This window comes from Haliotis rubra, unplaced genomic scaffold, assembly GCF_003918875.1.
Source record: "Haliotis rubra isolate DU_JTF1 unplaced genomic scaffold, ASM391887v1 Scf72, whole genome shotgun sequence".
NCBI lineage: Eukaryota > Metazoa > Mollusca > Gastropoda > Lepetellida > Haliotidae > Haliotis > Haliotis rubra.
The window spans coordinates 1030025-1044138 of record NW_025767435.1 but is presented as its reverse complement, the minus strand read 5'-3'; the positions used below and the strand labels follow the sequence as shown (position 1 = coordinate 1044138).

General features: G+C 41.9%; 2 protein-coding genes across 2 annotated transcripts; one reads left to right on the top strand and one right to left on the bottom strand.

Annotated features, from left to right (window-relative positions):
- Positions 1-2612: 2612 nt before the first annotated feature.
- Positions 2613-13061, bottom strand: LOC124259397. The gene is made up of 2 exons (XM_046693527.1): positions 12929-13061; positions 2613-4373 (listed from the first exon to the last, which is right to left on the bottom strand). Exon 2 carries the CDS (start codon positions 4364-4366, stop codon positions 3383-3385), a length of 984 nt encoding a protein of 327 aa, XP_046549483.1. The 5' UTR covers positions 4367-4373; positions 12929-13061; the 3' UTR covers positions 2613-3382.
- On the top strand, positions 7888-10084 carry LOC124259370 (putative protein FAM47C). The gene is made up of 2 exons (XM_046693497.1): positions 7888-7948; positions 8055-10084. Exons 1-2 carry the CDS (start codon positions 7888-7890, stop codon positions 10082-10084), a joined length of 2091 nt encoding a protein of 696 aa, XP_046549453.1.
- Positions 13062-14114: the final 1053 nt, after the last annotated feature.

Here is a 14114-nt window from a genome sequence, read left to right as displayed (position 1 = left end):
TACCTGACATGTTGTGTTATACTCTCTATATTACATGCTGCATGATGCTCTCTACCTGACATGTTGTGTGTGTTCGACTCTCCTTATTACATGTTGCATAATGCTCTCTACCTGACATGTTGCGTTATACTCTCTATATTACATGCTGCCTAATGCTCTACATGTGACATGTTGTGTGTGTTCTACTCTCCTTATTACATGTTGTATAATGCTCTCTACCTGACATGTTGTGTTATACTCTCGAAACTACATGGTGGATAATGCTCTCCATGTCACATGTTGTGTTATACTCTCTATATTACATGTTGGATAATGCTCTCCATGTGAGATGTTGTGTGTGTTCTACTCTCCTTATTACATGTTGTATAATGCTCTCTACCTGACATGTTGTGTTATACTCTCTATATTACATGCTTCATAATGCTCTCCGTGTGACATGTTGTGTGTGTTCTACTCTCCTTATTACATGTTGTATAATGCTCTCTACCTGACATGTTGTGTTATACTCTCTATATTACATGATGGATAATGCTCTCTACCTGACATGTTGTGTTATACTCTCTATATTACATGCTGCATAATGCTCTCCATGTGACATGCTGTGTGTGTTCTACTCTCCTTATTACATGTTGCATAATGCTCTCTACCTGACATGTTGTGTTATACTCTCTATATTACATGATGGATAATGCTCTCTACCTGACATGTTGTGTTATACTCTCTATATTACATGTTGGATAATACTCTCCATGTGAGATGTTGTGTGTGTTCTACTCCCCTTATTACATGTTGCATAATGCTCTCTACCTGACATGTTGTGTTCGACTCTCCTTATTACATGTTGCATAATGCTCTCTACCTGACATGTTGTGTTATATTGTCCTTATTACATGATGGATAATGCTCTCCATGTGACATGTTGTATTCTACTCACTTATTACATGTTCGAAAAAGCTCTGAATCTTACATTTTGTTTTCTACTCTCCTTGTTATATTTTGGATGATGCTCTTTACCTGACATTTTTTGCTCTACTGTCCATTTTTCGTAGTGCTCTCCAGCTGCAGTTTTGTGTTCTACTCTCCTTATTGTTTGTTGCAAAATGCTCTCTCACTGGTATGCTGTGTTCTACTCTCCCTTATTACATGTTGGAAAATGCTCTCTCGCTGATATGCTGTGTTCTACTCTCCCTTATTACATGTTGAAAAATGCTCTGAATCTTACTTTTTGTTCTCTACCTTTATGTTGGATAGGGATTTCTACCTTACATGTTTATATTGCCGTCTACCTGTATAAATATTGTTTAACTCAATATGTATAATCATTTTACCCTACAAGCTGCATGTATATCATATATCATATAATACTCTTTACCTACACTAACCCTTAGTCTGTGAAATATATAATCTTGCTAGAAACAAATTACTAACTTTTAATCGAAACGGTTACCCTTGGGGAATAAACGGATATTCAAATGAGGAAAAGGAGAAACTAGACTTGCTTCATTTCTGGATTTGGTATTACAGAACAAAGTTATTCAGTGACTGTTTGACGGAATAATATTCGTGTTGCATAATACTCTGTACCGTTAGCTACGTAAAATGTTCCCTGTCTTATACGTTGAATGTTGCTCTGCCTTACATGTTGAATGTTGCTCTGCCTTACATGTTGAATGTTGCTCTGCCTTACATGTTGAATGTTGCTCTGCCTTACATGTTGAATGTTCCCTGTCTTACACGTTGAATGTTCCCTGCCTTACATGTTGAATGTTCCCTGTCTTACACGTTGAATGTTCCCTGTCTTACATGTTGAATGTTCCCTGCCTTACATGTTGAATGTTCCCTGTCTTACATGTTGAATGTTTCCTGCCTTACACGTTGAATGTTCCCTGTCTTACACGTTGAATGTTCCCTGTCTTACACGTTGAATGTTGCTCTGCCTTACACGTTGAATGTTGCTCCGCCTTACACGTTGAATGTTCCCAGCCTTACATGTTGAATGTTCCCTGTCTTATACGTTGAATGTTGCTCTGCCTTACATGTTGAATGTTGCTCTGCCTTACATGTTGAATGTTCCCTGTCTTACACGTTGAATGTTGCTCTGCCTTACATGTTGAATGTTGCTCTGCCTTACATGTTGAATGTTGCTCTGCCTTACATGTTGAATGTTCCCTGTCTTACACGTTGAATGTTCCCTGCCTTAAATGTTGAATGCTCCCTGTCTTCCTGTCTTACACGTTGAATGTTCCCTGTCTTACATGTTGAATGTTGCTCTGCCTTACACGTTGAATGTTGCTCTGCCTTACACGTTGAATGTTCCCTGTCTTACACGTTGAATGTTGCTCTGCCTTACACGTTGAATGTTCCCTGTCTTACACGTTGAATGTTGCTCTGCCTTACATGTTGAATGTTCCCTGTCTTACACGTTGAATGTTGCTCTGCCTTACACGTTGAATGTTCCCTGTCTTACACGTTGAATGTTGCTCTGCCTTACATGTTGAATAATACACTCTGTTGAACATTAATTCATACAATGTCCTGAACCTGACCTGTTACACAAAGTACTCATCCGTAAGGTGACTCGTTTCTCTGTGACATACGAGAAAACAATTCCATTTAACAGGTAATAAAATATTTTATTTTGCAATATTGATATAGATGAACAACTAGAACTCAAAACAAGGTAAAATAGTATGCTTGGTAACAACAAAATACTTATACTTTGATCTTTATGAAACGGAAAGCAAAACCTATTGCCAGGAACCAAACATTGTCATATATTCTATGCACTTCTTTATAAGTGGGCATTTTCATTAAAGTGGAGAAACTATTTATTGAAGTATTGATGTAGTGCAACCCTTCCATGGCACGATATTATTTGTTATTTGACCATGAAATGTTCTCTGAAATGAGTTGGCAAAATTCTAATCGAGACATTTAGAGTCGTATACTGGACATGGGTAATGGTGGTGTTAAATGTTAGATGATGGAGACAAATATAATTTGGCTTGGACTTCTATTGTTTCGGTTTATTTATGTGTACCAAAAGAAATGAAGTAATGCATTTTCCTGTGGATGAACTAATGCACTTTTGTAGGTGAAGGAAAATTCACTTGTTGAAATAGTAATATACAAAATATAACTAAACTCAAAATAATCCTCGATACCCACTATTCAGTCGAAATGATTGAAGGCTCACCAAACATGAAAGCAAGCACATAGTCCACACAGTGAGTATCTCGAAATCAAGGAAAAACTGCTGCTGTTTTTTTATCAGACAGTTACACTGTCCACTCCAACTAATGTCACTAAGGATACATTGATGCTAAATCAATTGATGACGTCATCAGTTGTCTAATTGTAAATGTAGAATCTACATGGATTATTAATCCAATGGGATGCTCTCTCCAATCTCATACTCCACTCTCCCAGCAACTATTCCGCTCCACAATCCTTCTTTGCAGTAGCGTTTGCCCCCGATGTCAAAAATCATGAAGTATGGAACTTCGGCTGTAGCCTCTTGGACAATAGCCTTTGCGGTAACCATGCTCCTTGGACCCACTTTTACTTCGAAGTTGTATTTTTTTTCCTCTCCGTCTGTGATACTGCTTCCTTCAGTTGTCTCCTTGCTATACGACAGAGAAGCCGCTATGCCGCCAGCCACAAAGTAAAGACCCGCTATAGCGCCAGCCACCGTGAACTTCCACTTGACGCTTACGCTGAAGGATTTCGTGCTTGTGTTCCAGTGCTTGAACGAACAGGACATCTCTTGCGCGAGATCACTTTTATTTTCCAGCTTTTGTTCAGCAAAGTACTTGGGTTTCACGGGATTGATCAAGGTGCATCTGTCTTGGATGAAATCAATAGCCACTAGACGGCAGTCTCCTTCAATGGCTTCAAAGAACGAGTTTGCCTTTTTCATATCTTCTGCAGCATCGTCTCTGTAGAAGAAACCCATGCACTTCCTGGTATTGGCTGTATGCCAAGCAGAGTACCAGCACATGTTCCAGAGATTATCCGCCAGACTCTTTTCGATTTCCCCTGAGTCTACCATTTCTTGACTCTTCTGCAGACTTTTGGCCTTATTGCTTGCAGCCTCGGACTCTTCACCCATCCGCTCGTTGGACGTAGACCAGGCGGCTGCGAAAGCCATGTCCTTGAACATCAGGCATACCTTTTCTGTGGGAAGCCCGAACTCCATGAAATTCTTGTAATGGCCGTTGGCTTTCTCGAGGCTTTCCTGAGCTTCGCCTTTCTTATTCGCTAGAGTATTGGCGGCGTGCCAGGAAGCCTCCAATGCAAGGTGAAACATCTCTTTGGCAATCTCCACAGGGATCTTGTGAAGGGGATCGCACACACATCCACTCATCTTGGGTCTGAAAACAGAGATCATGCATCAGAAATCTAAGAAACGGGAAGAATTAGCGCTGGAGACAGAATATAATATTAGTTTTCGATCTATGGTTAATGGTGGCAAAAATTTAACAGACAAGAAAGTTTTTTTCAGGTTTGATGCATTTCATACGGGTGTCATAGTTAAGTTCTGAGTCTAACGTTTGCAGTGTTTCGCTGGCCTGTTCAGCTATTGGCGCTGTGCCAAGCAGACTACAACACAATTTCCAGAGCTCATCCGCCAGAATCTTTACAATTTTCCCCGAATCAATCAATAATTGCCCCTTCTGATGACTCTTGGCCTTATATGTTGCAGCCTTGTTCTTATCGCACATTTATCTTATCATCCGTGGACCAGCCAGCTTCCCAAGCCATGTCTTTGTACATCATGCATAGCTTTTCTGTGGGAAGCCATGATTTACTGTTTAACTTTATTTTAGATTAGGTAAAGGTTCATGCAACAATACGGCATATTTCAAGGCCCCAAACCTCATGGAGCTTTGGGTCTACACAGGCTGATACAAGAACATAAAACCACGCCCCTCGTGGATCTACATGAATAGAATAGAGGCTAGGTTTACTAGAGAATTAATATGAAAAAGCCGCTCGAATAGAGGCTTTTAAAGAAATATGAAAGCAAGCCGCTCGTGGAGGTTTGGGTCTAGATGAATAGAGGCGAGTTTAGTTTTACGCCGCACTCAGCAATATTCCTGCTATATGGCGGTGGTCTGTAAATAATAAAATCTCGAAAAGACAATCCAGAGATCAACAGCATGAATATCGATCTGCGCAGTTGGGATACGATGACTCGTGTCAACCACGTCAGTGAGTCTGACCACCCGATCCCGTTAGTAGCCTCTTACGACAAGCATGGGTTACTGAAGATCAATTCTAACCCGGACCTTCACGGGTCCCTATGATACAGTCACGCAGAAATCTCATTCACAGCAACCACCTTGGTTTAATAAGGATTTTAGTCAATTAAAAACGAGTAAATATTTTCTATTGAACAAATTAAGAAAATTGAAACGAGATTTAAACTTAAAGTTGTATGCGGATGCCAAAACTGAATATAAAAGATGTTGTGAAAAGAAGCGTTCTTATAATACCAAAATATGTGATGATATAAAGAGGTCTGCTGAACATGGAGATTGTAAAAGTTTTGAAAGACGTTAAAGAAAGTTACACGTGGAACTGTTTGAAGTTATTCGATGTCTCCGGATATTTGGTACGATTATTTCAATAATTTGTTGAATCCGAAACCTGAAAATGTTGATATACTAGTAAACGATTTTGGTTGTTTCATTTCCCAGTATATTAATTCACATTCTTGTGAGGATTGTAATGATTTGTTTTCACGGATGATCTTTTGTCAAGTGAAACAAATGATGGAGAAATAGTCGATGCTCTGAAAGGTTTAAAAGTGGTAAATCTGCAGGTGAGGATGGAGTACCCTCTGATTTTTCAAGATGTCGGGAAACTTGTTTTAACAGAATCTTAAATACTGGCGATTTTCCAAATTATGGAATATAGGTAGATTTTGCCTATGTTTAAGTAGGGCAAACGTTCTGACCCTAACAATTATAGAGGTATTTCTATTCTGAATGCTACAGGTAATTTGTTCACTATTGTTATAGAAAAGGGCCTTAGAATTTGGTTTGATGTAAATGATCTTTCATCAGAATTTCAAGCTGGTTTCCGCCAAAATTACTCAACAGTTGATAATCTATTCATATTGCAAGCATTGTGTTGAAAATATTAACGTGAGCCAAAAGGTAGATTATATTGTGAGTTTATCGATTTTAAAAAAGCTTTTGATTACGTTGTTGACACAGCACATTGTTGATTTAATGTTACTTCTGTTTGCTGATGATGTTGTCATGTTTTCATTCGCTGTTAATAGCCTGTAGAAACAATTAAATGTACTGTCTTCCTTTTGCAAGAAATGGGTTAAGAAGTCGAATCACAAAACACAAATATACTTGTATTCAGAATGGAGGTAAAATTGCTAAGCATGAACACTGGGCATATGACAATGTTCCTTTAGAAATTAAGACATATCATAAGTATTTAGGATAAGTTATATCTTCTAGATTATCATGGTGAGTATATTGTAAACAATTAGCATGTCAAGCCTCTAAAGCTGTTATTCCAGTATAGACACTTTTCGAAAAACTTGTAAATGTTCCATTTTCTACAGCATGTTCTATTTTTCTACAGCATGTTCTATTTTTGATAGTATGAAGTTGCAGTCCCGATTTTTAAACGCCCTTTACGGGCTGGGAAGTTTATATGGGGCAGAGACATGTGACACTATATATAATGGTTTAACATTGGTGTAAAGGTAATGGAAGAAAGTCCAATCATCTTATTTTTAAACGCCTTTTACGGGTTGGGAAGTTTACTTCTAATAAGGCCATTGTTTTTTATCCGATACAGGGCCTTATCCTCTTTTCATTCTTAGCCAGGTTTAGACTTTATTGAAGATGAATTTCATGTATCAATAGTTTGTGATAAATATAAAGATATGAGAGAGAATCTCCCACATATTATGTTAATGGTAAATTTATCAAACTCTCAAAATCCTCTTATACATGCGGTTGCAGCATTGTTAAAACCTATATTTATTGCTGGATAATTACTTCCATTTGTACTTACGTGACACTATAAATACATTATATATTTTAACTGTTAAATGGGCCATAAGGCCGTATATTACCGAATAAAGTGTCTGACTGTCTGCCTGCTGTACCGCTGTAATACTGCTGAATTCGACGTCAAACAAACGCATACTCAGGACATAGTCAGACTTGTACAATCGGCTCTGTTTCTAGCAGACATGTCTTATGGATATGGAAAGGGTTTTGTCGTTTCTATATATATATAAAAGTAACATACAAAGAAACTCCCTTTCGGATGCACTTGTTCTGTTTCCTCAATGTGATTATGCTCGGTGCTTTTAAACAAATTCACAATACAAGTCTTCAAGCTCTCCGGTTAAATAGAAGTTTCCTAATACCTGTTTGCTTTTAGGGTAAATGCAAGATTTAAGTAGGTCCTTGTTTTGTTAGCTTGTGTAAAGTTTTTATGTTTTTCTCCTTTATAGAGATGTTTGTTCTGTACTTGCTAAGCCGTGCTCGGGTGTTTTGTGAGTAATTCAGTTTAAATCAAGATTGTTTACATTATGCAGGTTTTGAATTACTCAGTGTACGTATTGGGGAACCCAGCGAAACATAGTTTTGATGTTCAAACCACAAGGGTTAACTAACCCTCATGTAGAAATGCATACTTGCTCGAGTGCAATATGGCGTGCTTACACCGAAAGGTGTTCGAGTGATCCTATACCCATAATCCAAGACATACACGTACGAATGCACACATACTCTACACAGATAGTTTTTTCCAGCGAAGTACTATATGCAATGTCAATGACAACTACAAACGCAAAGGCCACTTAATATAATTGAAACCAGTTTATTTCAAGTAAGTCAGATAGAGATGGCCTGCGACACACCCTCTACTGCTGACAAGGCAGATATAGGAGAGCAAATACAACGACGTGACATTGAGCTGCACTCAGAGCAGTGTATACACCCTCTCTACACCCAGGGACGCCCTTGTCTCTCAACTCCCATGCAGGAACGCCCTCTCCTCTCTTCACTCAGGAACGCCGTCACCCAAGGAACGCCATTGCCTCTCTCCACCTAGGAACTTCATCTCCTCCCTACACCCAGGAACATCATCTCCTCCCTTCACCCGGGAACATCATCTCCTCCCTACACCCAGGAACTTCATCTCCTCCCTACACCTAGGCACATCTCCTCCCTTCACCCGGGAACATCATCTCCTCCCTACACCCAGGAACATCATCTCCTCCCTCATCTCCTCCCACCCAGGAATCATCTTCTCCTCCCTACATCATCTCCCTCCCATCTTCTCCTCCCGGGAACATCATCTCCCCTCCCTACACACCCAGGAACATCATCTCCTCCCTACACACAGGGAACATCATCCTCCCTACATCCAGGAACATCATCTCCTCCCCACACCCGGGAACTCATCTTCTCCCTACATCCAGGAACATCATCTTCTCCCTACATCCAGGAACATCATCTCCTCCCTACTTCCAGGAACATCCCGGGAACATCATCTTCTCCCTACATCCAGGAACATCATCTCCTCCTACCCTACACTCCCTACACCCAGGAACATCATCTCCTCCCCCTCCCTACATCCAGGAACATCATCTCCTCCCTACATCCAGGATCTACTTCCAGGAACATCATCTCCTCCCTACTCCAGGAACCATCTCCTCCCTACACATCCAGGGAACATCATCTCCCTCCCTCCCTACACACCCAGGAACATCATCTCCTCCCCTACACACAGGAACATCATCTCCTCCTACACCCAGGAATCACTCCCCTACACCCCATCATCTCCTCCCTACACCCAGGAACATCATCTCCTCCCCCAGGAACACATCCAGGAACATCATCTCCCCTCCCTACATCATCTCCTCCCCCACACCCAGGAACATCATCTCCTCCCTACACCCAGGAACATCATCTCCTCCCTACACCCAGAGAACATCATCTCCTCCCTACACCCAGGAACATCATCTCTCCTCCCTACACCCAGGAACATCATCTCCTCCCTACATCTCCTCCCTACACAAAGGAACATCATCTCCTCCCTACACCCAGGAACATCATCTCCTCCCTACACCCAGGAACATCATCTCCTCCCTACACCCAGGACACATCATCATCCTCCCTACACCCAGGAACATCATCTCCTCCCTACACCCAGGAACATCATCTCCTCCCTACACCCAGGAACATCATCTCCTCCCTACACCCAGGAACATCATCTCCTCATCATCTCCTCCCTACACCCAGGAACATCATCTCCTCCCTACACCCAGGAACATCATCTCCTCCCTACACCCAGGAACATCATCTCCTCCCTACACCCAGGAACATCATCTCCTCCCTACACCCAGGAACATCATCTCCTCCCTACACCCAGGAACATCATCTCCTCCCTACACCCAGGAACATCATCTCCTCCCTACACCCAGGAACATCATCTCCTCCCTACACCCAGGAACATCATCTCCTCTCCTCCACACCCAGGAACATCATCTCCTCCCTACACCCAGGAACATCATCTCCTCCCTACACCCAGGGAACATCATCTCCTCCCTACACCCAGGAACATCATCTCCTCCCTACACCCAGGAACATCATCTCCCTACTCCCCACCCCGGGAACATCACACCCAGGAACATCATCTCCTCCCTCCTACACCCAGGAACATCATCTCCCTCCCTACACCCATCCAGGAACATCATCTCCTCCCTACACCCAGGAACATCATCTCCTCCCTACACCCAGGAACATCATCTCCTCCTACACCCAGAACATCATCTCTCCCTACACCCAGGAACTCATCACCCTCCCTCCACACCCAGGAACATCATCTCCTCCCTACATCTCCTCCCCCAGGAACATCATCTCCTCCCTACACCCAGGAACATCATCTCCTCCCTACACCCAGGAACATCATCTCCTCCCTACGACCAGGAACATCATCTCCTCCCTACACCCAGGAACATCATCTCCTCCCTACACCAAGGAACATCATCTCCTCCCTACACCCAGGAACCTCCTCGCCTCTCTACATCCAGTAATTCCCTCGCCCTATAGCGAGGAACGTTGTTGCCTCTCTAGAGCCAGGAACAGCTTCGCCTCCGTTTAGTGAATGACCGAATCCATAAATGAATAATGTTCTGTGGTCGTCTATATCTAACCGGGGTAGTTTTCGGGTGGTAGAATTTATATAGTAACAACTGCAACTCATTCTTTAAGTAATCGAGTCGGGATGAAGCAAACCAATGACCGAAAGCATGAGCACAATGACACACAAAGAAACACCCTATTCCCGACCGCCTCAATTGTCCAGTGCAAACAGCGTCTGTTTGCTGATCGGAAGGTGAGTGGCTAGATCAACTGCCGCGTTATAGGAAAGTAAGTTAAAAAGTGGAACTTGTTATCCTGCCTTGTGATGTACATTTCGAGATAAATAAGGACTGGTCCGCTTGGGTCAGTTTATTCTGTCTGAAAGGGGCATTCGTGTTAAACTGAGGCATGATCTCTCATTGGCGTAGAACTGCAAAACCTGCATTAGCGTGGGCAAGTACAAACAGCTACACATGCATGTGCATGCACGTCACCACAGAGGGGAAGCATATTGTACACGACGTTAAACCCCATGTCACTTCTCCCACACACCCGATCCCCTTAACATCGGGAGAGGGACATAAACTGCTTAACTGTAGCTCTCACACATACTACAGGGACAATCGCTCTGCAGGGATATACATGCATACATGCATGCATGCACATTTGCTGATGCATATTTTTTTTAAATCAATGTCTCCAATTGTTAAAATCTCTTCGCTTTTAAAGTGAATATATTCAAGCTTTTTGAAAGGAGCTATACCTATGAAAGACATACATTTCAGCTATGCTCTGAATAATTTCAATACATATCATTATGCGCCTGTAGGCTTTGGGCGGTCAGAGAAAGGAACATTTGTATTCGCTGATGTCGTAAGGTCAAGGACAGTTCGCTGTACAGTGTCTTTTTCTACCATCAAAACATATGAGTCACTTTGCTTGACACTAGGTGGCGCTGCGTCTGTAGTGTACAGCCATACATAATCACACTCTTATTTACCTACGAATCACAAAGTTTGTAATTGTTCCTATTCGTATAGAAAAGGTAATCGAGGAAATTTTAGAGCATTTTTAGTTGAAAAACGAGGGGGCAAAATATTTTTTTAGTTCCCTCCAATCCTACCCCATCTCTGTCTCGTCCCCCATAGATCGCACGTATTCCATTTTCTCCGGAGTAAAAAAGAAATACATTTTATTTGAAGAGTATTACAAACGTCTTCCTTATGTTAATTCAATTGTTGGTTTTATGAAAGCAACCTTTTACCCAATAGTTGACCTTCTCATATGAACGCTGTCCTGGCAGACATTGAAACATTATATCATATTGCTTTACAGTTACCAACACATTCTGAACTTTCGACACTATGGTAAAGAGGGTCCCGTGAGTGCAGATGGGGTGGATAAAAGATGGGAAATACATCCAGGTGATGCTGAGACTGAACACTGAATATGGCAGGCAACTGACCTAAGCGTGAGCAAACAGCCGCAGCTCACAATGACCCGCCCTTCGTAATCAACTCTGAACTGACCACCGGTATATAATAGAACTCAATAGGGAATTGTGAAGGGGGAACTTGTTCTTCATTAGCAATAACTATGCTAAACTGTATACATAAAGCATGCATTCAAAATTAGATTTTATCAAAACCTTATAATAGGCATTTCAATGTTACTTGGTTGAAGACAGTCACCTTAACACGGCAAACTAAAAGCCCAGAACACAACCAGGATCCCATTGGGAACTACATCACCTTCGAATAACCATTTCCTGCTTCTTTTGTTCTTACCCACCAGCAGTCATGACGAGTTTGATCAACGTAAGAAATATATTATAAAGGAATTTAATTATTTACAGATGTCGGTACATTCATATACCTTACTAAATTGCGCTGTGCTCCGCCAAGTCTAGGCTAAACGCTCGAAACTCTACGTACACGGGCGGTAGTGCATGCGATAGTTTCCTTGCCGCTCTAACCGTGATAATAATTATTGTGAAATTCATGAGCAAATATATGTGACAAAACCATTTCCTTAATCACAAGAAATGCATAATCCCATGTGCAATTGTGACTACAACTTTTGCGCTCGGCGCTCGTTTAAAATCTTAATGAATAATAAAAATACGATAAAATCATTTCAGTATGAAATGAAAATAAACATGCTATGAACCCTCGTTTGTCGGGCATCCCACATTCTGGAAGATCTTGAAGAGAACGTGTATTTTTAGATAGGTAATACGATTCATTGAAAGGGACATTTTACTGAGGACGTGGCGTTCACATCAACGAGGCCCCGCTCTCAAACCTGCAGTTGTAAATACACATTTGCATACCATTGGTGATACCACCTATCAAAGACGCAGACTTGCGACCATAGGTACACAAATCATATAGGAGATACTATTTCGTGTTGACGAGTACAACCCTCTCCACTGATATTGCATTCAGTTGTACTCAAACTGTAACTCATACATTATGTGTATAATATTATGTAAATATATCACAGGGGCTTGGGGTAAAGTGGTTAAAACGTTCGCTCGTCACGCTGAAGACCCGGGTTCGATTCTACACTGCGTGAAGCCCATTTCTGGTGTCACCCGCTGTAATTTGCTAAAAACGGCGTAAACCCCAGCTCACTTACTAATAAACGATTAAACTATAATTAAAGTTATTGACGAATCAAATATCTGTCTATATGTCTGTCCTTCAACACTTCATTAGTTATATTACATATTGCGTTAACATTTGAAGATGTCAAGGAAACTGATCAATATTGCATTAGTAGTTAAGGCTTACCTTGATTCTGAAACTGATCTGTGCAGGTGCAGCGTTCAAGGGTTTGGTTGAAGTGTCTGTCACCACTCAGTAGCGTTAACTTATATGTAGCCCACAGTAGTCCCTCCCAGATGACCTACATAGGGCCGCGTCTCTCCTCCTCCCCTCCCCTCTCTACCCGATGTTTACCTGTACTTGATATGTTACCGCTGTATTCACAGCATACAAGTTTGGTCGGTTGTCCATGAGCTGCATATGCATTGATAAATATAGGTACACTTGTGTGCTGTGTATGGATACAGTAGACGCTTAATACTGCAGATAAGTTAGTACTGTGCTGCATAGTGTGGTATATCGCATAGCTGTAGCATATCACAGTCAAATCACCCGTCACATTCAGTTGGTTTGTTGTTTAACGCCGCACTCAGCAATATTCCAGCTATAAGGCAGCGGCATGTAAATAATCGAGTCTGGACCAGACAATCCAGTGATCAGCATCGATCTACGCAACTCGGATACGATGACGTGTGTCAACCAAGTCAGCGAGTCTGACCATCCGATCCCGTTAGTCACCTCTTACGATAAGCATGGGTTGCTGAAGACTATTTCTAACCCGGATCTTCACAGGTGGTCACATTGAGTGTGTCTAACCAAAACTGGAACGTCAAGTAATCACGAAAACAAAATCATTGCCCCGCATACAACTCTCCGCAGCGTCTATATGCCGATCACATCACAGCCTTGAGCTGGGTCTCATGCTCCCAATAGGTTCCTGTATTGTTGCTTAGGGAAGATTGTTCCGCTCTGCAGTGTGATCATTGCTTCCCAGTTCCCGTAATATATCCTGTGAGAGGGAGATCTAACTGTGTTCAATAGGGCGGAGGGCGGGAGACCGCGCTGGACACTCCATGCGGACAATTGTCTTTTGCTTTAGTTGGCTTCAACGACTCTGACACGATAAGGTCCTTCGTCGTCCTTCAGGAGGATGAAGTCTAGTGACTCAGTGCACCAGCATTCCGTCTCTCAGACACATCCAGAATGCACCCCACACCCCATACCCCACGCCAACACACCCACCCTCTGTACCCAGCTGTAATCGTGTCCCACTGGAGCACACGGAGATCCGTTCTTCCAGCGCTACTGATCTCACACCAAATATGTCCAAGATATTTTTTATGGATTAAACTTCTTTTTAATTTCATAAAAT